Genomic DNA, 21,821 nt, shown 5'->3' with positions numbered 1-21,821 from the left:
GAAAATAAATTGCCAGTCATGGCAAGCAGAAGGATCTCTGTGAGTTTGAGACCAGCTTTATCGACAAAGCAATTCCAAGACAGACAAGGCTACACAGAGAAACCCTGTCTCAAAAACCCCCAAACCAAAAAAAGTAAATTAATTAAGTAGAAACAAAAATGAAAAGAATTAAAGAACAGATATTTGTTTGAGAGGATAAAATTTAAAAAATCATTCGCGCTTCTTTCTTTCTGAGCCGATAACGCTCCCACCAACATGGTGAATGTTCCTAAGACCCGCCGGACATTTTGCAAGAAATGTGGCAAGCACCAGCCCCACAAAGTGACACAGTACAAGAAGGGCAAGGATTCTTTATATGCTCAGGGAAAGCGTCGTTATGACAGGAAACAGAGTGACTATGGTGGGCAGACTAAGCCTATTTTCCGCAAAAAGGCTAAAACTACAAAGAAGATTGTGCTAAGACTGGAGTGTGTTGAGCCCAACTGCAGATCTAAGAGGATGCTGGCTATTAAGAGATGCAAACATTTTGTTTTGTTTTGTTTTGTTTTTATTAATTTATTCATGTTACATCTCAATGTTTATCCCATCCCTTGTATCCTCCCATTCCTCCCCCCCCCCCCATTTTCCCATTATTTCCCTCCCCTATGACTGTTCCTGAGGGGGATTACGTCCCCCTATATATTCTCATAGGGTATCAAGTCTCTTCTTGGCTACTTGCTGTCCTTCCTCTGAGTGCCACCAGGTCTCCCCCTCCAGGGGACATGGTCAAATGTGAGGCACCAGAGTACGTGAGAAAGTCGTATCACACTCTCCACTCAACTGTGGAGAATATTCTGACCATTGGCTAGATCTGGGAAGGGGTTTAAAGTTTACCTCCTGTATTGTCCTTGGCTGGTGCCTTAGTTTGAGCGGGACCCCTGGGCCCAAATCTGCCTATCATATTGTTCTGCTTGTAGATTTCTAGGACCCTCTGGATCCTTTTATTTTGCTGTTCTCCCATGTGTCTCTCATTTAGAGTCCCAATAGGATGCCTTCCCCTCTGTCCCAGTTTCCTGGTAAGTGAAGGCTTTCGTGGGACATGCCCCTTGGGCTAGTATGCAGATATAAGTGAGTATATACCATTTGATTCTTTCTGCTTCTGGGTTAACTCACTCATTATAATCATTTCTAGCTCAATCCATTTATCCACAAATTTCGGGAATTCCTTGTTTTTAATAGCTGAGTAGTATTCCATAGTGTATATGTACCACAGTTTCTTTATCCACTCTTCTACTGAGGGACACTTAGGCTGTTTCCATGTTCTGGCTATTATGAATAAGGCTGCTATGAACATGGTTGAGCAAATTTTCTTGTTGTGTGCTGGAGCATCTTCTGGGTATATTCCAAGGAGTGGAATAGCTGGGTCTTGAGGAAGCCCTATTCCCATTTTTCTGAGATAGCACCAGATAGATTTCCAAAGTGGCTGTACTAGTTTGCATTCCCACCAGCAATGAAGGAGTGTTCCTCTCTCCCCACATCCTCGCCAGCATGTAGTGTCGCTTGAATTTTTGATCTTAGCCATTCTGATGGGTGTAAGATGGAATCTCAGAGTTGTTTTGATTTGCATTTCCCTGATGACTAAGGAGGTTGAGCATTTCTTTAAGTGTTTCTCAGCCATTTGATACTCCTCTGTTGAGAATTCTCTGTTTAGTTCCAAGCCCCATTTCTCAATTGGGTTATTCGGTTTGGTGGTGTTTAATTTCTTGAGTTCTTTATATATTTTGGATATTAGACCTTTGTCAGATGTAGGGTTGGTGAAGATTTTTTCCCAGTCTGTAGGCTGTCGCTTTGTTCTCTTGACAGTGTCTCCTGCTTTACAGAAGCTTCTCAGCCTCATGAGGTCCCATTTATTAATAGTTGACATTAAGGCCTGGGCCGTTGGTGTTCTGTTCAGGAAGTTGTCTCCTGTGCCAATATGTTCCAGGCTCTTTCCCACTTTTTCTTCTAAGTGGCTTAGTGTCTCTGGTTTTATGTTGAGGTCTTTAATCCACTTGGATTTGAGTTTTGTGCAAGGTGACAAATATGGGTCCAGTTTCATTTTTTTACACATAGACCTCCAGTTAGACCAGCACCATTTGTTGAAGATGCTATCCTTTTTCCATTGAATGGATTTGGCTTCTTTGTCAAAAATCAAGTGACCATATGTGTGTGGATTCATATCTGGGTCTTCGATTCAATTCCACTGATCAACCAGCCTGTTGCTGTGCCAGTACCATGCTGTTTTAATTACTATTGCTTTATAGTACAGTTTGAGATCAGGTATGGAGATTCCTCCGGAGCACCTTTTATTGTACAAGATTGTTTTAGCTATTCTGGGTTTTTTGTTTTTCCATATGAAGTTCAGAATTGAACTTTCAATGTCTTTAAAAAAATTGTGTAGTTATTTTGATAGGGATTGCATTGAATCTGTAGATTGCTTTTGGTAGGATGGCCATTTTTACTATGTTAATTCTCCCGATCCATGAGCAAGGAAGATCATGCCATCTATTCAGGTCATCTTCAATCTCTTTCTTCAGAGTTTTGAAATTTTTTTCATACAAGTCCTTCACTTGCTTAGTTAGGGTAACTCCTAGATATTTTATATTGCTTGTGGCTAATGTGAAGGGTGTGGTTTTCCTAATTTCTTCCTCTGCAAGCTTGTCATTTGTGTATAGGAAGGCTACAGACTTTTTTGAGTTAATTTTGTATCCAGCCAATTTGCTGAAGGTGTTTATCAGCTTTAGGAGTTCCCTGGTGGAGTTTTGAGGGTCACTTATGTACACTATCATATCATCTGCAAAGAGGGATAATTTGACTTCCTCCTTTCCCATTTGGATACCCTTGATCTCCTTTTGTTGTCTTATTGCTCTGGCTAGAACTTCGAGTACTATATTGAAGAGATATGGAGAGAGTGGGCAGCCTTGCCTTGTTCCCGATTTTAGAGGAATTTCCTTGAGTATCTCACCATTTACTTTGATTTTGGCTATTGGCTTGCTGTATATAGCCTTTATTATGTTGAGGAAAGTGCCTTGTATCCCCGATCTCTCTAAAACTTTAAACATGAATGGGTGTTGAATTTTATCAAATGCTTTCTCTGCATCCAAGGAGATAATCATGTAGTTTTTTATTTTCAGTTTGTTTATATGGTGGATTACATTGATGGATTTCCGTATATTAAACCATCCCTGCATGCCTGGAATGAAGCCTACTTGGTCATGATGAATGATATCTTTGATGTGCTCCTGTATTCGTTTTGCAAGTATTTTATTTAGTACTTTTGATGCAAGCATTTTGAACTGGGAGGGGATAAGAAGAGAAAGGGCCAAGTGATCCAGTTCTAAGGTGATGTTATGAAGACAATAAGTCATGAGCTTTGACTCACTTCATTTCATTACCGTTGGTCTTTTGGGAAGGAATAAAGAAAGCGTTCAAGAAAAAAAAAAATCATTCGCCAAGTTAACGGGGGGGGGGGGTGAGGGGAGACTCGAGTTAATAAATTACAGATGGACTGCCACCCTCTATGGCCCTCTGGACACTAGGATGGAAAAGTACCTCTTCTATCTCTGTCTCAGCAGCAACACTCCATTAATATATTTATAGGATCTGAAGATTTTTTCCTTTGTGACAAAATATACCTAATTCTTCATATTACTATCTATCCTTTCTTTTTGTTTTCTTTTTTAAAAATTAGCATCATCATTGTTATTTTCTTTCAAGAAACTGTTTCTTAACATTAAGTAAGAGTAAATATTTTTGTTGGCTATGGTAATTTGGTTACAAATAGAAAAAATTCTGCATAAAAAATGGAATAGTTAAAAAAAATAATAAATTACAGATGGAAAGGGAAATACTGCAACAAAAAACAATGAAATTCAGAATATTACAAGCATATACCTTTGAAAAAACTATCCCATACTAAGTTGGTTGGCAGCTTAAAGGAAATGGAGGAACTTCTAGTTGCATATAACCAAACCAAGGTGCAAAAAAATGCCTTAAGAAGATCAATAACCAGCAACAACATTAATGCTGTTTAAAAAAATAAAAAAACTCTCACAATGTATTATTCAGGGTTCTCCAGCATAATAGAATTATAAAATTAATCTCTCTATATATTTATAGAAAGGCAAATTAATAGAATGACTTACTGTTAATCCAACAATTGCTTGCTGTGAGTGGAAATTGCAAGAATCCAGTACTTTCTCAGTCCACAGAGCTGAATGTCTCAGCAGTCTTCACTATACACTGAAATCCCATAGAAGTAGGCTCTAGTGACAGTGAAGGGATGGAATTACTAACAAGATAAGAGCAAGCAGACAAAGAGCCAAAGCTTACTTTTCTGTGTCCTTAGATAGGCTTCCATCAGAAGGTGTGGCTCAGATTAGATCTGGGTTAAAGGTGTGTCTTCCTGCCTCAAAATCTGGATTGGAAGTATATTTTCCCATTTCAAATTAAACAGAAATCCCTCACAGGTGGACCCTTAACTTTTGGGTCTTAGTTAATTCCAGATATAGTCAAGTTGACAACCAAGGATAGCCATCACAAGTCCATCCTTGTCAACTTGACACACAATCATATCTCCTTATGTTGTGATTAATTTACAAATGAAAATAATGATTTAGTAATAATAATAATAGCTCCTAAAAATAATATAACTAGTCCACATACAATCACTAATGTTTAACCAGGCCACAATTATGTCTCATGTGATTAACTATGCTTCATAAATCACAAATGCATTAAACATTTAAATATGCGTCAATCTTTCTTGAGGTACATCCTTCTAATATCTCAAACTTAAATATGATAATCATTAATATTCTCTTAATTGATATTATATCACATGATAAAGAAATGAGGGAAGAAAATGCAAATATCTGTGCAAATGCATTGTTTTTAAAAATGCAATAGAAACACTCATTTCAATTAAAATCCTCTTTTCTGCAATTGGTCATGTGTCCTTAGATGATATTTATAACTATCTTCCTCAACTACTCATTCTGTATTTACTCCACCCTTGGCAAGCACCTACTGGGTTTAGGTTCTTTTCCTGAAAAAGTGACCCATACCTTTCCTGACAGGCCCGTGCCCCTTTATCATCCTGACTAGATTAGGTTGTTGTAGTTTCTTGTTGACTTTAATCACAGGTAACACCAAAGAGACACTCTAAAGGATTCCCTGCACTCCAGACATCATCTTTTTTACCTCCATTATGGAGAAGCAATCAATTTCCCCAAGGTAACCTGGGTCAGTCACCTCTCATAACACTGTTATTTCTTTCATAGACTGTTGGCTTAACTGCCAAATCCCAAAGTAACCAGAGTGAAGTCTGACCTTCCGGTTCAATGGAATGTTTGCTGTGGTTCTGACAGGATTGTTCCTCACTCTGGAGCCAAAGCCTCCAGGTCAGCAGAACCTAAGGCCATAGGAGCATGAAACCAAAATTTCCCTAGCAGTAGCAGTGAATGGAAATATCCCCTTTTTCACCCCTTGATTTCTGGACCCATGGCATTTGGCTATGATAGAAACCATACCATAGAGTAGTTTGTTGATTCAATGCATGCATACTGCATACATACTCTTCTAGAGAACCTCGGCCCAGCCCCAAAGCTATCTGGATCAAACAAATAAGATTTAACCTAAGTAATGTGATTTTGCTTTCAGTCACCATTTTGATCATGAGGTGAAAATAAGTTCAAGTTCCCTGGCTCTAGGGGAGATTTCCAGATGGCTAGCCAATTTCTTCTTTACTTTTTGTTCCCCTGAACATAATTATTGTCCCTAACCATGAAAGAACAAATGATCCTGATTGGTGGAAAATTGTAACTGTATCTTGGGCACAGATGTTTATGGTTTTCAATCTTAAAAGCTCTTCAAAATTCTGGCTCAGGGTCCCAGTTCAACTTGCAAGCCTGTTCTTCAGCCCTGACCAATCAGTAGTGGCTTGATTACAATACACTCTTTTGTCATCTGCTCAAATACTTACTAAGATGAACATTCAAGGACCAGTCATCCTTTTTTGCCTAACTCAAACAAAAATCTTGCTTTCCATGAACTCTTGTGCCTGCTTGGGTTGCTTTGGATTTTGGACCCTAATACTGCTCCCTAATTGGCCCTGTAATTGTGTATGCTAAAGGCCATTCCATCTTTTTCTATTAAATCAGTCCAGCTGCTTCTGGATAGTGGGTAAGGTGGTAAGACCAATCTATTCCATGATTGTGGACTCACTGTCACAACTTTGCCTGAGAAGTGTTCCTTGGTCAGAAGCAATACTTTGTGGAATACTGTGATGGTAGATAAAACATTCTGTAAATCCATGGATGGTGATTTTGGCAGAAGGATACATGCAGGAAAGGCAAATCCATAATTGGAATAAACATCTAATACAGTAAGGGCAAACCATTGTCCTTTCCATAGAAAAAAAATGGTCTAGTGTAGTCAACTTGCCACCGGGTTTCAGCCTGGTCACCCTGGGGAATGGTGCCACATCTGGAGCTCAGTATCTATCTCTGCTGTTGGTAGACCTGGCACTTAGAAGCAACTGTAGCCAGGTCAGTCCTGGTGTGTGGAAGTCGAGCCCATGCACAAGCCCGATCGTTTCCACAATGGGCCCATTGGGTAATGGCAGGAATGGCTGGGGAAGGAGGTCACCTGTCCAGAAAACAGATCATCCCATCTACTAGATGATTGGACCCTTCCTCAGCTGAAATTACATTGTGATGAGCATTTACATGAAAACATTTGTGTTCATACCCTTATCCCATTTGGAGAGATCTATTCACCTGCTTCTTCCCTAGATGCCTTTCTCATCAATTTTCCAATCGTGATCTTTCAGAGTCCCTGGCCATCCACTGGCTTCAACCCATGAATCAGTGGACAATCACACATTTGGCCATTTTTTTCTTCCAAACAAAAGGTATGACTATATGTAGTTCTTAAAGTTCTTCCCATTGTGAAGGTTTCCCTTGACCAGTCATGCAGTGTGTCAAAAAAAAAAAAGTTATAATTCTGCAGCTGTCCACATCTACATGATGCCTGAATACATGCCGAAACGTCAGTAAACCAGGTACTAATTTTCTTTTCCTCAGTAAACTGAACATAGGCAGCAACCCTGTGAGGCTGTAGGTGCTTACTGCCAGCAGACAGCATTGTAATGGGAGTAAAAACCATAAGCATTTTAGCAACATCTTCTTGTAACCTGCTTTTACCCTCTGGGCGTGCTTGGGCCAGATCATGTATATACCACTTCCATTTGTTGATATATCACTGCTGTGAATGCCCTACTTTATGACTTAGTGGATCGGATAACACCCAGATCACCATGGGCATCTCAAGTCACATGTAACTTGAGATGTTCCATTTTTAAACATTCAGTTTAAACGTGGCCCAATAGCAAGCCAAGAGCTGTCTTTCAAAGAGAGAATTTTCTCTACAGATGATAGTAGAGCCTTGCTCCCAAATCACAAATCACAAAGGTCTCTTCTGTGACTCACCTATATGTGCCTGACAAAGGCTCCAAACACCATCCCTGTCTGCCACTGTTACTTCAAGTATCATTGGGTCTGCTGGAGCATATGGTCTAAGAGGTAGAGCAGCCTCCACAGCAGCCTGGACTTGTTGAAGAGCCTTCTCCTTTTCCAAACCCTGCACATATGTAGCAGCTTTCTGAGCCACTTGGCATATGATACAGAGTAACACACCCAAGTGGGGAATATGTTGTCTTTCTGAACCACTTGGCATATGATACAAAGTAACACACCCAAGTGGGGAATATGTTGTCTCCAGAATCCAAAGTGGCCCACTAAACAATTGTACTCCTTTCTTGGTGGTGGAAGGGGGCAGGTTCAATAACTTACCCTTTACCTTAGAAAGAATATCTCTGCATTTCCCACACCCCTGAACTCCTAAGAATTTCACTGAGATAAAAGGCTCTTGAGGTTTGGTTGTATTTATTTCCCATCTTCTGGCACACAGGTGTGTTACCAATTTATTCAAAGTGTTTACTGCTTCCTGCTCACTTGGCCCATTCAGCACAATGCCATCAATACAGTGCACCAATGTGATATTTTGTGGAAGATACAGATGATCAAGATACCTCAGAACTAAGTTATAACACAAAGCTGCAGAGTTAATGTATCCTTGAGGTAAAATGGTAAGGGGATACTGCTGGCCTTGCCAAATGAAAGTTGGTTTCAGTAGGCTATCCTTTGACAATTGTTCAACAGCCATTCAAACAAAATTTTACACCTTTTTTTTTTAAATCCCTGCAAATTTCCACATTAAACCTAGAATCTCCTCACAGAGGATCAGGCTGATCCAGTTTGATGCTCTTCCTACCATTATTCCATACCCTTAAAATAGATTTTCATGCACATTCCCTAGACTTCTGCTTGAGTGAATTAGCAAACACATTAAGTTCTTTCGTAGTGCACTACCTCCTCATGGACTACACTTTCCAGCTCCTGTCTAGGAACCTGCTTTGCCTTATGTCTGGTTATAGGTCTAAAGGAACCTGTTGGCGAGTTCTAAGGGACATCATTATTGTCCTGTCCGGCATTTTCTTTATAGAAAGTTACTGCTGGTTTAGCAGACAATGAAGGATCAATTTCTTCAGTCAAATGTGAAATAAGACAATATTTCAAGGGGGTGGAACTGAGGGTAGAGAGACTACTCACTCAGGCAAGATAAGCCCTTGAGAATCTGAGAGTTCAAAGTTCTCAGCTTTAATAGGGTTCTCCCACACATCTCCATCCCAAGTTAAAGGAACACGTTCTTTAGCAATTAGTGCCTTTACCTTAAGCTCTGCCAACTTCTGAGACTGGGACTTGAATTTTCACTGTAATTCAGCCAACATGATAATGAGGGCTTCACTTTGATTTTCTGCAACTTGAAGTCTGTGGCTGCTGGAAATAAAATTATCTTCCAGGGCACACTTCAACCTTTTTAGACTCTTTATGTGCATCAATGTTTATTGTATTCTGAGATGCTAGAAGTTGATTAATTTTGACACAGAATTTATTCCTAGTCTTTATCAAGTTATGCTGAGCTGCTAAGAGCAACTGATTAGCATCATGATTTTCTTCATTTTCCCACATACTGTCATATAAAACTTAGGCATATAAAACTTGTTTTATATACAGATTCATCAAATCTGTTGCTGCCCACAGCTGGTGAATGAGAATAATCAAATGCATTTATTGCCTTAAGTTTGTAATATAATTCACACCATGGCCTTCAGTACCCCTGAGCTTCCAAGAGAGGTTTCAGTAACTGGAGAGGCTTCAGTAATGGTAGGTGTTGGCAAATCGCAAAGTCTATTCCAGATACGTAAAATTCATCCTTATACGTGTTGCTCTAGAACCACTCCTGGTACCAAAATCTGTATTAGTTGGGTTCTCTAGATTAACAGAATTTATACAATGAATCTCTCTATATATTTGTAGAAAGATTTATTAGAATGATGTACAGGGGGACTCGAAAGATGGCCCAGGGGTTAGGGGCACTAGCTGCTATTCCAGAGGACAAGCATTCAATTCCCTGCACCCACATGGCAGCTCACAACTGTCTGTAATTTCTATTCCAGGAGATCTGACACTCATTCAGACATACATGTAGGCAAAAACACATATGCACCTAAAAATAATAAGTTTTGTAAGTTAGAATGATGTACAGGCTATGTGGCTGGCTATGAGTAGAAATTATAAGAATCCAATAATTATTCAGTCTACAAGGTTGGATGTCTCAGCTGGTCTTCACTACACACTGGAATCACAAAGAAGAAGGCTCTAGTGACAGTGAAGGAATGGACTTGCTAACAAGGCAAGAGGAAGCAGACAAAGAACAAAATCTTCCTTCTTCTATGTCCTTATGTAAGTTTCCAGCAGAAAGTGTGGCTTAGATTACATATGGGTTAAAGATATGAATTAAAGGTGTGTCTTCCTACTTCAAAGACCTAGATGAGGAATAGATTTTCCCGTTCAAATTAAGTAGAAACCCCTTGCAGATGTGCCCTCTACTTTTGGGTTTTAGTTAATTCCGTATGTGGTCAAGTTGACAACAAGAACAGCTACCACACTCAACTAATAACAAAAACTAAGGACAAGATAGATTGAGGGTAGAGTTATACAAGGACTTCAAAGATAACTAATACCAATACACTCAAATTATTCAATAAAAAAGAAAAGAAAGGAAGTTTTCCAAAAACTTTTTATGAAGACTCTATTATCACACTACCAAATCACATAAAAACGTAATAAAAGAAAGAAAATTATATACTAAACTCCTGGTAGGCATATTTTCAAAATAATTAATAAAATGCATACCAAATTCAATATATCATCAGTAATTTCATTCATCATAACCAAGTTTATTTTATTCCAGTAATTCAGGAATGGTTCAACATACATACATCACCACAAGAGTAAGTTCAAGGATAGAAAACATGATCATCTCAGTAGATGTAGAAAACATCTTTAATAAAATCCAGAATCCCTTCATGATAAATGAGGAGAGGCTAGGGTAGAGGCAATACATATAAAAGCTACGTACATCAAACCTATTGGCAACATCAACTAAATGGGGAAAAAATTCAAGATATTTCCATTTAGATGAGGAACAAGAGTGCCCACTTTCTCCTTTTCAACATGAAACAATACCACAAGAGGATTAAAAGGATACAAATGAAAAAGAAGATGAAAATTTTCTTAGAACTAAAAACACTTAAGAAAAGTTGCAGAATACAAACTTAACACGAAAATCAATAACTTTCCTATATAATAATATAGGGAAAAAAGAATGACAATCTTACTCACAATGGGGTGGGGGGGGGGAAGTCAATGAAAAACCTAAGATTGTGAAGAAAGAAATTAAGGAGACAACAGAAGATGGAAGAATGACCATGGTCATGGATTAGAAGTGTTAATTTGAAATACTTGCCATAATGTTAAAAACAATGTACAGATTCAATGGGACCTCATTCAAAGCACTAAACCCTTTTTCACAGACATACAAAAGTCATCTGGAAATTTATATGAGGCCCAGAAGGTCAAGGCAAAGTCATCCTGGACAAAAAGAATATTGCAGGAGGTATCACCATCCTTTATTTAAAATTATACTGCAGATAATTATAACAATAATAGTAACAAAACCAATATGATACTAGTAAAAAGACAGACACATAACATACATCAATGATACAGGCATGTGCAAATGACCCTTGCAAATACACTTTTAGTATCTTGCTATCCTGGATGATTTTCTTCTTCAACTCTTCCTTAACAAGTTCAGCCACCATGTTTAGCAGTTACAGCTTAAGAATTTTTGTTCAATTACTTTTCCACAGCTTTAATTTTTACTACTGTCCATAAGACACATTTATTCATAAATATGTGCATGTTCAGAGTTGAAGTTGTAACTAAACAAATAATCACTCTTTGTTCTGATGTGTGTGTATGTATGTACGTGCATGTGCACATGCATACTTGTGTGCATTGTACATATGCTTACGTAGTGTACATAATTGTAGGTAAGGATAAAAAGCATATTCATATTACCTGTATCCTGCTAATACCTTCTCTAAGGCTCCTCACCAACTCCCATGGTGATTTTTACATTTTTAGTTTCTACACTTACTCCAGGGTATATACACATGTGAAATTCTCAGTGAATCACATTGCATCAAAGCAAGGGATCAACTGAAAACATCTGCATCTTGGCAGTAGAGCAATTATCAACAATCAAGCAAGTTCCTGACCCATGACCTCTAATTCAAGAAATTGTGAACTTTCTTGTATTCTGGCTTAAACACTTTTACTAAATAGATGATGTTTTTATAGCTTCCAAATGAACCTCTTTTATTCATGTTAAGTTTGTTGCCTTGATTTTATTATATTTAACACTCTACTAATCATTTTCTAAAATTTTCTTTTTAGTATTAAATTATACGGAGTTGGAAATATAGCTTAGTTGGTGCCTGCTTGATTAATATGCATAAAGCCCTGGGTTCGGGTCCCACAGTTGCATAAAATGGGGAATGATGACACATCTCTGTGATACAGCACTGGGGAGACAGACATGGGATGATAAAAAGTTCCATCTCAAATAAGTCCTTCACTTGCTTGGTTAGAGTTACTCCTAGATAATTTATATTGCTCATGGCTATCGTGAAGGGTGTAGTTTTCCTAATTTCTTCCTCTGCGTGTTTGTCATTTGTATATAGGAAGGCTACTGACATTTTAGAGTTAATTTTGTATCCAGCCAATTTGCTGAAGGTATTTATCAGCTGTAGGAGTTCTCTGGTGGAATTTTGGGGGTCACTTATATACACTATCATAGCATCTGCAAATAGGATAATTTGACTTCCTCCTTTCCCATTTGGATCTCCTTGATCTCCCTTTGATGTCTTATTGCTCTAGCTAGAACTTCAAGAACTATATTGAAGAGATATGGAGAAAGTGGGCAGCCTTGTCTGTCCCTGATTTTAGAGAAATTTCCTTGAGTATCTCTCATTTGTGGGTCCTAGGACTTAGGAACACTGAAAATATTATGTATACAGATGACATGAAATTGGAAGGAAACTGTCTAGAGGAGTAGAGTGGTCTAGTGTAAGTGGAAACAGGAGCAGCAAGGCTAGTGTGGTATGAGGGGTGATCATGAGGGATGGGCATGAGAGATGGGCATGAGGGATGGCATAAGTGGTGTTATACATCTGCTTGAAAATGGTTTGTACAAATCTTTAATTATTTGTATTTAGTTAATAAATGATGCTGATTGAGAAGCTACTTCATGGAAGAGGAAAATGGTGGCATTAGCATCCTGAGCCTAACATGACTGAGTGTGTGAACTGCTTCCTTTCCTTGGAAACATTCCAAATAGTACTAAGTTAAACTCTAGAGAAATGAGAGACATAAGGATTCTTGTGACGAAACATTGAGTAAACGGTTATCCTCAAGCTGTTAATTAAAGAGAAGCAGCTGAGGAGACGATGACCCAGTCACTTGCTTCAGAGCCCATTCCCTGCTTGCTCTCTGACATTGTGAGGGAAGGGTCAGCTTTCAGGCTGGGCCAGTTTAATTGATACCCCCTGGATTGTTAGAGATTTCTCCTAGGAGATATCTCAGGCTTGTTATGATGTCATTTCCTACATTATTTAACTTTCTTTTCCTCTGCTGCCTAGTGCTGTGTGCCTCAATTTTGTATAGTGATCAAGCGAGAAGCCAATGGCTCAGGTAAGTGTCTTTCTTCACAGATCCTAAGTCAATGTCTAATATCATATCTCTTTTGACAAGTGTCATAACTGGTTTTGGCTTTGATTAGGTGATCAACTGTTATCATCTTCCACCTTCATCTTGAAGGTGAGGTCACATGTCTGTCTTTGATCATGTCTAGGCAGAAATATGGGTAAGAGAGGTTGCCCATTTGAGATCACTCAGATAATTTGTGCTTTTTGACGTGACACAAACTTTCTATAAGCATGATAAACAAGGACAGTGGTGAGATAAGATGCATTGGATAGGGCTGGTAAGTAAGGTCTTTTCTGGTGCTGTGATGAGGATGTTCACCTTGCAGAGACTGGGTCTGAAACACAAAACACACACAAGAGTATAGAGATAAATTATTTGTCCAGGTACAGCACAGTAAAAACTCCAGTCGATAGCCTAGTTCTCAAACACAGATATATATATTCACCCAGATACATTTCTGATAATAATGAGATATTTATAATCAGCAGTAGAACATAACAGAAGAAAGATGGGAAATTTCTCAAACGTTCTGCTGCTTTATGTACCAAATGAAGCACTCACTCGTCTGTGAGGCAAACCTGACTTCACGAAAGAGTGGCTGAATTGTAAATAGGATGGATCACCCTGCAGGCATTGCAGGTATAGGTTGGTCAGATGTCCTCAGTCACATTGCACTGAAACCACAGGCTTGATGTACTCCATTGAGTGAGAAGAGAGCAAATAATCTGCACATCTTTATTGTCTCAGATTACTGCTGTCAGCTTCCTTTCTGTTTTCAAGTTTTCCTTCTTTCTGACTCAGGTTAGTCTCTTCTATGATGTGGGATCATAGAGAGGAACAAGGTAAATATTCACATATTTAGGCTTTTGCTCTCTCATTGTGGTGGAAAATGATTGCCTATAGAGTCATTAGAAGTGATCAGTGTATTGACTTGCTAATGTCTGTGGATGCAAAGATCATTTAAAGGGTCCACATCATCAAACACAATGTTTAGTTTGGTCAACTTGAAATATTATGTGGAATATTTTCAGTTTGTTTTCACTATTAATAATAACAGTTTACTTAATATTTTTGCATATACCAATGGCTTTATGCTATGCACTTTGTGCTTTAGAGTATTAATATTGGCTAAAACAAAGATGGCCTTCAAATAACTTCAGCTCATTTTGCCAAAGAGTCTCACAAAGTTGTTGAAACTCACAGTAGCAATGTATGATATCACCTACTTTCTCAACTTGAAAGTCATGTATGATGCTGTGATACACACACACACACACACACACACACACACACACACACAAATATACATGTTCTGTCATTTTGCTATTATTGCATATGAATATTTTGTTCATAGTTTAGCAATGTGAAACTTGTTCTCTCTCTCTCTCTCTCTCTCTCTCTCTCTCTCTCTCTCTCTCTCTCTCTCTCTCTCTCTCACACACACACACACACACACACACACACACACACACATTCTGCCACTAAAATAGTAGACCTTTTACTAAAGAGATTCAAACAGTACACAAAAAATTGTCTTTAAATACACATTTTACTCATGTTTCTGAGTCACTTGGTCATAAGATTTTAGCATTTAAAAGTCTTATTCGTCATCAAGAAGCCTCATTTTGTTTCCATGTACATTTTGTAAAATCCATAATATTAATTTGTAACTTATATTTGTGAAAAATTCAACATATCCAATACGGGGATTTTGCATAGTTTCTTTGGCAGCTTCAATAATTTATCTAGACCTTCTTTTCTGTCAGTTGTTCAGCTTCTGTGGTTTTGTTGTTTTCCGTGGATTGTAGTTATGTTTTTAGATCCTCCAAGGGAAAAAAAAACAATGATTAGTTTTCAGATTGCAGCTTAGAATCACCTTGTACACATTTCCTAGAAGAATTTCTGTTGGAGTTTAAGAGTGCAATGCCATTAGCTTTATAATTTTCTTCAGGTTTTAGTAAATGTACCAGATATTTCTATTCGTACTTTTACAACCTGGACTGTTGACACTTTACTGCTACCATTTAAAAAAAAAAAGCTTGCTGGCATATGACGGGGCATATGGAGCAGTAATGTACCCCAGAGTGACTTCCTGAAATACATTCCGAGAAGTCAAGACCTGAAACTGCTCAGATGAGGAGGTGGCCAGAGTGCCATGAGCAGAGAGCTCCTCAGTTAGGTTGTTTCCCAACAGCCAAACGTTAGTGATTGAAAGCACTGGAGAGCCAAAATCCCTGTGACCAGAACTCTCATCAACCTACATAAACTGCACTCAGGACTTTATCTTTAACCAGCAACCAATGCAGAATGCCATAGGGAAGTGCAGAGGCCAGTAGACGTGTAAGAACAGATCTTTATGTGTGGTTACTGATGAACTGCTGAGGTTAGATAATATCCATATGTAAGTGAGATCTGTGGATGGTTATAAACAAAAATTACCCTTTTCTACACAGAATAGCTTACTGTTAGAAGAATTTTATTCATTCATTGGTGCATTTTAATTACATTATGGCTTAATTGTGACAGTTTTAAGCATTCTTATAACATAATCTGATCATATCCACTGCCTATATAATGCTCCCTTTCTTTTCCCTCCTTTCACCATTTGGTCCCCTCCCTCCTCTTGCACGGTGCTCCCCACTCGATTTCTTTTTCTTCGTCTCACTCTATTGCACATATGAAGAAGAAAGAATTCAATGCTTGCTGTCCCGAGTCTGTGTTGTTTCGCTTAACATGGTTTGCATTTCCATCTTTGTTTCCTGTAATTGTGTGATTCCACTCTTTGTTATGGCTTAATCAAAAACTCACTGTGGGAACTAGGAAATGTCCCTGTGTAGTTAGACCTCTTTTTTAGGTTTCAGGCTGCTGTGTCTCCAGAACTGATAAAAGTAGAAGTTTCTCCCTATGCACCACATTTTCTACCCATTCGACCATTGAGTGGCACCAAGGTTGATTCTGTGACTTTGCTCCTATAACTTGCAGAGTTTGTATTAGCTGATCATTTTTACTGCCTTTGGGAACTATTAGTTTGGTTCATCTGACCATTTATTGATTGTATGATTTGGGATCTTGGTACTTGCTTTTCTGAGTTCTGTGTTTGTTCTGTATATTAGTACATGGTGGGTGGATATGTTATGAAATCTTCTGTTTGTAACCTGTCTTCACTTTGTTGCTTCTTTCACTGTACAGTGTTTTTAATTTGATGTGTTATGTTGTTTTGACTCGTGATTTTCTGAGCTACTGAATTTTGGGTAGCCCAAGCCTGTAACTATGTATTAAAGAGTTGTCTTAGTTTTCTTCAGGTAGCTTCAAATTTCATATTTTTACATTCGAGTCATTAATCCATTTTAGTTGGTTTTTGTTTGTTGTTCATTTGTTTTGTTGGTTTTGTTTTGTTTTGTTTACAAGATAAGAGTCAAAGCTCTAACTTCAGTTTTAGGGTATTTTTAGATGTTTTATCAAGTATAAAATGTGATGAATCATAGTTTTATTTTTTAAAAAGTCTTCCAAATTTATACATATTGGTTAGCATTTTTGAATTTATTTATATATGCATGTGTGTACATTGTACCTTTATCTAATGTGTATTTCATATATACATGTGTTCATAAACATATAAAATTAGCTCCACTGGAATGTCCAGGTATATTTCTATGAATGTAATATATTTCCTTCAATTAATATGTTGTTCTTGTGTTATCTGTGGTTTAATTGTTTACTTTTTATTCTTAAATCATTTTCTTGCAACCATTCCAAAGAAGCATATTTTTGTTTCATTCACTCTGAGTAAAGAGGTATACTTTTACTGGAGTGGATATGGTATATCCTACCATGATGAGTGACTGATTGAAGAAAAATATTCCAGAGGCCAAGGCCAATTTCACCCGACCCAATCCACCACAGGACCTGAAGCATCCAGGGAAGTCACAATAGCAGGTATGGTGGCCTTTTAGCCAGTTCTTGGGACATGGCAATGTGAGTGGATGCCCTAGTAAGCTTAGGCCAGTAGAAGCTAGTTTGTAGGAGGCACGTAAGATAGCCTGCCTGGATCCATGAGTGTCCATCCACCCCTATACCCACGGTCCTGCTCTGTTTCCACCCTCTATCTCATTCTAGACCTGCCTCGGTAGTGGCATTCGGTCTGTTTGCAGGTAATGGAGGAAGTACATCTTCAGTGTCAAACAGGTCCAGACCCATGGCAGCCCATTGTGAGTACCAGGTAGGGATGCAAATTCAGACTTTCTCCAGTGACTTGAGATGAGGTCCGTGCCCTGGTGAACTAGTTCCTTTAAACGCCACCCAGCCCTGCACAGCCCACCATAAGCTTCAGAATACATCTGCATTTACCCTGAAGTCCATGATCATCTGTTACACTATTTTAATGTAAGGCTATTTCTAGAATTTTATACATTAATACTGTATATTTACACCACTTCTACCTTTCAGATTCTCACCCTCCAACTCTTACTATGCCTCCTGACTCCCTCTCAAACACATTCAGAATTTGTTACAATGCATTTTGGGTACAGAATGATAGGCTGGTATTTATATTTTCGGAGTAGTGAAAAAAATTTTAATTACTATTGTCAACTTTTGCAACCACCTTCCTATGCATTTGTTCATATGCAGATATGTTTTGAGAACATCCAATTCTTCTTTTTCTAGTTACTTTGAAATATACAATAAACTATTGCTCAGTGTGGTTGTCCTGACATATATTTAAATCCCAAAATGCATTCTTCATATACAACTGTACATTGTATACAAAGGTCTCCGTTACCCCTACACCCTTTCCTTGTCCTTCCTATCCACTAGATCTCTCCACTCTGAACTTCCAGGATGTCGATAATTTTAGGCTTTGTGTATAAGAAAAAGCATGTGTGATGTACTTAATGTCATTTCATCATAGTTATGCCTGGAATGTGTTCTGTTGTGTATGTATGTTACGTATGTGCCTTTAACTACTCATTCGTATTAGGACAGTGAGGTGGATTTCCTACAGGGTCAGCAAGACTGTTCTGCAGTCAGTATGGGAAGGCAGCAGTCTGCACTTGTTATCTTGCCATTATGACAATAGCCATTACATCCGGCAGTCATGCTCTATCATGGTTTTCATTTGCATTTCCTTGGTGGTTCTGATCTGAATTTCCTTGATGATTAGAAATACTGAGTGTTTCATGAATGCATTTTGTGGTGCTGTGACTAAAATCTGGGGCAATGTGCATGCTAGGTGTTGCAGTTTAGATGCAAAATATTCCCAATAGACTTGTGTTAAACTGCTCAGTCTCCAGCTGTTTGGAGGCGGAAGGGTCTTTGCAAGGTGGCCACATCTGGGAATGAGGCCATGAGATGTATGGTCCAGCCCCGTTTCCTGTACATATCTGTTTCCTGATCTGCCTAGATCTGAACAAGTGCCTTCAGTCACAGCTGCAAGCTGCCACCTCCCCTGCCACGATGAGCCACATGCTCAACATGAACTGGAATCATTCTTTCCTTTAAGTTGCTTCTTGTCAATTGTTTATTCACAGCAATGAGAGAAATGTTTGATAAGCCAGGCACATGCTCTCCAACCAAGGTCATATCTCAGGCCTCTAGAAGTCACATGTAATTTGTCTTTAGAAATATTTTTGCCCCTAACCCTATACAGAAACTATACATGGACCGGGTGTGGTGGTGCACAGCTTTCATTACAACACTCAGGAGGCAGAGGCTTCATGGATCTCTGTGAATTCAAGGCCAGCCTTATCTACATAGTGAGTTTCAGGACATCCAGAGCTACATAGTGAGACTCTGTTTTAAGAAAAACCAACACAAATGAAAACAAATTAAAAAACACAATGCAAACAAACTAAATAAAAGAACTACTGGCAACCGAGGGAAGCTGAAGGTTGGAGAGGTGCCTTCTCCAGGGACGAGCACATCAGTTGGTGTCCAGCACCAAATGGTCAGCCCTCAATGCATACAGACAAGTAAGATTATATGAACTGAACATATAATATTTATAAAAAATTCTAAAATATATAAATGTATTTATATGTAAATATAATATATATTTCTAAAATAAATAACTATAACATATTTCTAAAGTATATAAATGTTTGTGTGTAAGTATATAAAATATAGACATAGTTACACCTATACAGACATGTAGAGGGAGGTCTGGAAGAGTGCAGAGGGAGGGAATGGGAAATGTAATTATATTATAATCTCAAAAAAATTTTAAAAGAAATATTTTCAACACTTTTTAATTTTGATTGCTTTATTGGGGTTTTAAAATATTTTAAAAGTCATTGTCATTCTTTTTTAATAAATATGTCTATTTATTGTTTGTCTGTTTGTTTGTTTGTAAGGTATTCTGCCTGCATATGAGCTAGCAGGCCAGAAGAGGGCACCAGATCTCATTACAGATTCTTGTGAGCCACCACGTCGTTTCTGGGAATTGAACTCAGGACCTTTGGAAGAGCAGCCAGTGCTCTTAACCTCTGAGCCAAGTCTCCAGCTCTTATTTCCATTCTTTAGTACAAAAAACAGGTTTCATTGTAGCATTTTTTACTTGTTGAGTTTAAAATTATCTCCTCATCAAGTTTCTTTGGTTCTTTATAACATTGTAGATGTTGGGTAAATATTACTTCACAGGTTTTTTTTCTACTTTATTGATGGTTTCTTCACTGATGATTGTTTCCTTTGCCCTTTAGAAGATTTTTTGTTTGTTTGTTTTTATTATCTATTACTGGGGATAGAGTCAAAGGTCTTGTATGTATCAGACAAACTGTATCATTGAAGTATAGCCCCACCCTGGAGATTTATAATTTGATGTTATCCCAATCTGTATATTCTTGCTCTTATTGCCTGCATTTCTGTCATGCCAGAAATGTGTCCAGCCTGACAAATGCTTTAAAAAGATTTTCTTCCTTTCACGGGATATTCACACTGTGAGTCTTTTTCATGTAGATGCTCACCCTTCTGGAGACTCTGTACGCTTTTCTGCTGCCGTGGGCTGTAAGACTTTTTGTTCTGTCACCATTTCCAGAATTTACTGCTGCCTCAACAAATCAAGAAAGTTCTTAAAGCAAAAGACTGGTAACACAGATCAAAAAAACAAAGCCTGAGCTGCTGCAGTCTAAGCTATATGTGGGTTTTCCTCTTGCAAATGTTTATGGTTAATGGAAATACTAAAGTAATAATGATGGTGGTGGTGATGGTGGTGGTGATGATGATAATAAATAGTGCACATGTTGAAAAGGGACAATTTCTTAAAAGATTAAGGTAAAAATGTTAAATGTTATGTAATTTCTTACCATTGAATTGTGGTTCATGCCATTGGTAATACTTAAAAAATAATAATTTAAGCTCCTTGCTCTGGACCATGTATTTTGAGAAAGTGACTACCTACCCTCACCATCTCTTCCACTGTTGTTTATTTGTTTAACATAGTGCTGAAGACAGTATCCAGGGCCTCGCACACTAAGCAGGTGCTCTGTCACTGAGACCAGCCCTCAGCTCCTCCCTCACTGCCAGTTCTCTTCCTGAGTTGGCTTTTGTTTCCACAAAGGTCTGAGCTCCTTTATGCTTTACAGCATACGTTTGTCTTTTAGTCTGCAACCAAAGCCTACATTCACATCTACTAATGGTAGTTTTGTATCCATCCTCTGTTACCGTCTGTGATAATGTTTCCCCCAAAGCTCTTATTAGCATTAGCCAAACACATTCCCCTCCTCTGGCACTGCTTTCAGGGTTTCTATTTCCAAAGAGATATTGAAACACATGAAAACACTCCTTGATAGCATCTATAGTGCCACCACAATTTCTGCGCAGGTGTCATCGCATGGACAGGAAATGGTGGTAAACTACTGAGAAACTGACTAGCAGTCATGGTCAATAATGAGTGGTTTTCAGCAGAGTTCACAGTTTCATGGTTATTTCTTGGTAAGGATTTTTTAAAAAAAAATATTTCTTCTTAAAGTATAATTACATTTATTTACGTATCATGTATGGAGGTATCTTGGCATGTATGTGGACATCAGAAGATAGCTGGTAGGAGTCCTAGGACTCAGCCTCAGGTGACGAAGCTTGGTAGTGCTACCTTTATCTGCAGAGCCATCTATTTCCAGCCTGAGATTGGAAAACTTTCAAACTGGAAGGAGAATTTACAGTCTGATCAAATGTTGTTCTGAATTATTTTGGTTGTATAAAATAGATTTAAAATATTTATTATTTTGCTGTTGAATACACATCTTAAGCAATAGGACTATACCCCAGGAAAAGAAGCTTCCGTACGGTCCAGATCCTGTGTAATAATAACCAAACTTTATTGCATCAACTACTGTTTATCAAATATCCACTCAATTTCAGGCCATGGGACCCTGACTTTCAGGTTTCCTCTTCAACAAGAAGAGCTGAACAAAAGAGAAGTTACACTTGACTTCCCAGAAAGTGCTCGATATCAGACGAATGAGTCTAATTTAAGGGTGGTCTAATTCATGCACTTGTAATGACTCCTCTTACCCTTGTAATTTTTAATAACTCATGCTTCTCTCTTTATGCTTCCAGCTGAGACGTAAACAT

General features: G+C 38.2%; 1 protein-coding gene across 1 annotated transcript; it reads left to right on the top strand.

Moving 5' to 3' along the window:
* The first annotated feature begins 255 nt into the window (after nucleotides 1–255).
* LOC127187075 (60S ribosomal protein L36a-like) lies at nucleotides 256–21,817 on the top strand. Its single transcript, XM_051143319.1, has 3 exons — nucleotides 256–453; nucleotides 20,126–20,255; nucleotides 21,807–21,817. Exons 1-3 carry the CDS (start codon nucleotides 256–258, stop codon nucleotides 21,815–21,817), a joined length of 339 nt encoding a protein of 112 aa, XP_050999276.1.
* Nucleotides 21,818–21,821: the final 4 nt, after the last annotated feature.

Source organism: Acomys russatus, chromosome 3 (genome assembly GCF_903995435.1).
Source record: "Acomys russatus chromosome 3, mAcoRus1.1, whole genome shotgun sequence".
Classification (NCBI taxonomy): Eukaryota; Metazoa; Chordata; class Mammalia; order Rodentia; family Muridae; genus Acomys; species Acomys russatus.
This window is presented reverse-complemented; position numbering and strand designations above follow the sequence as displayed.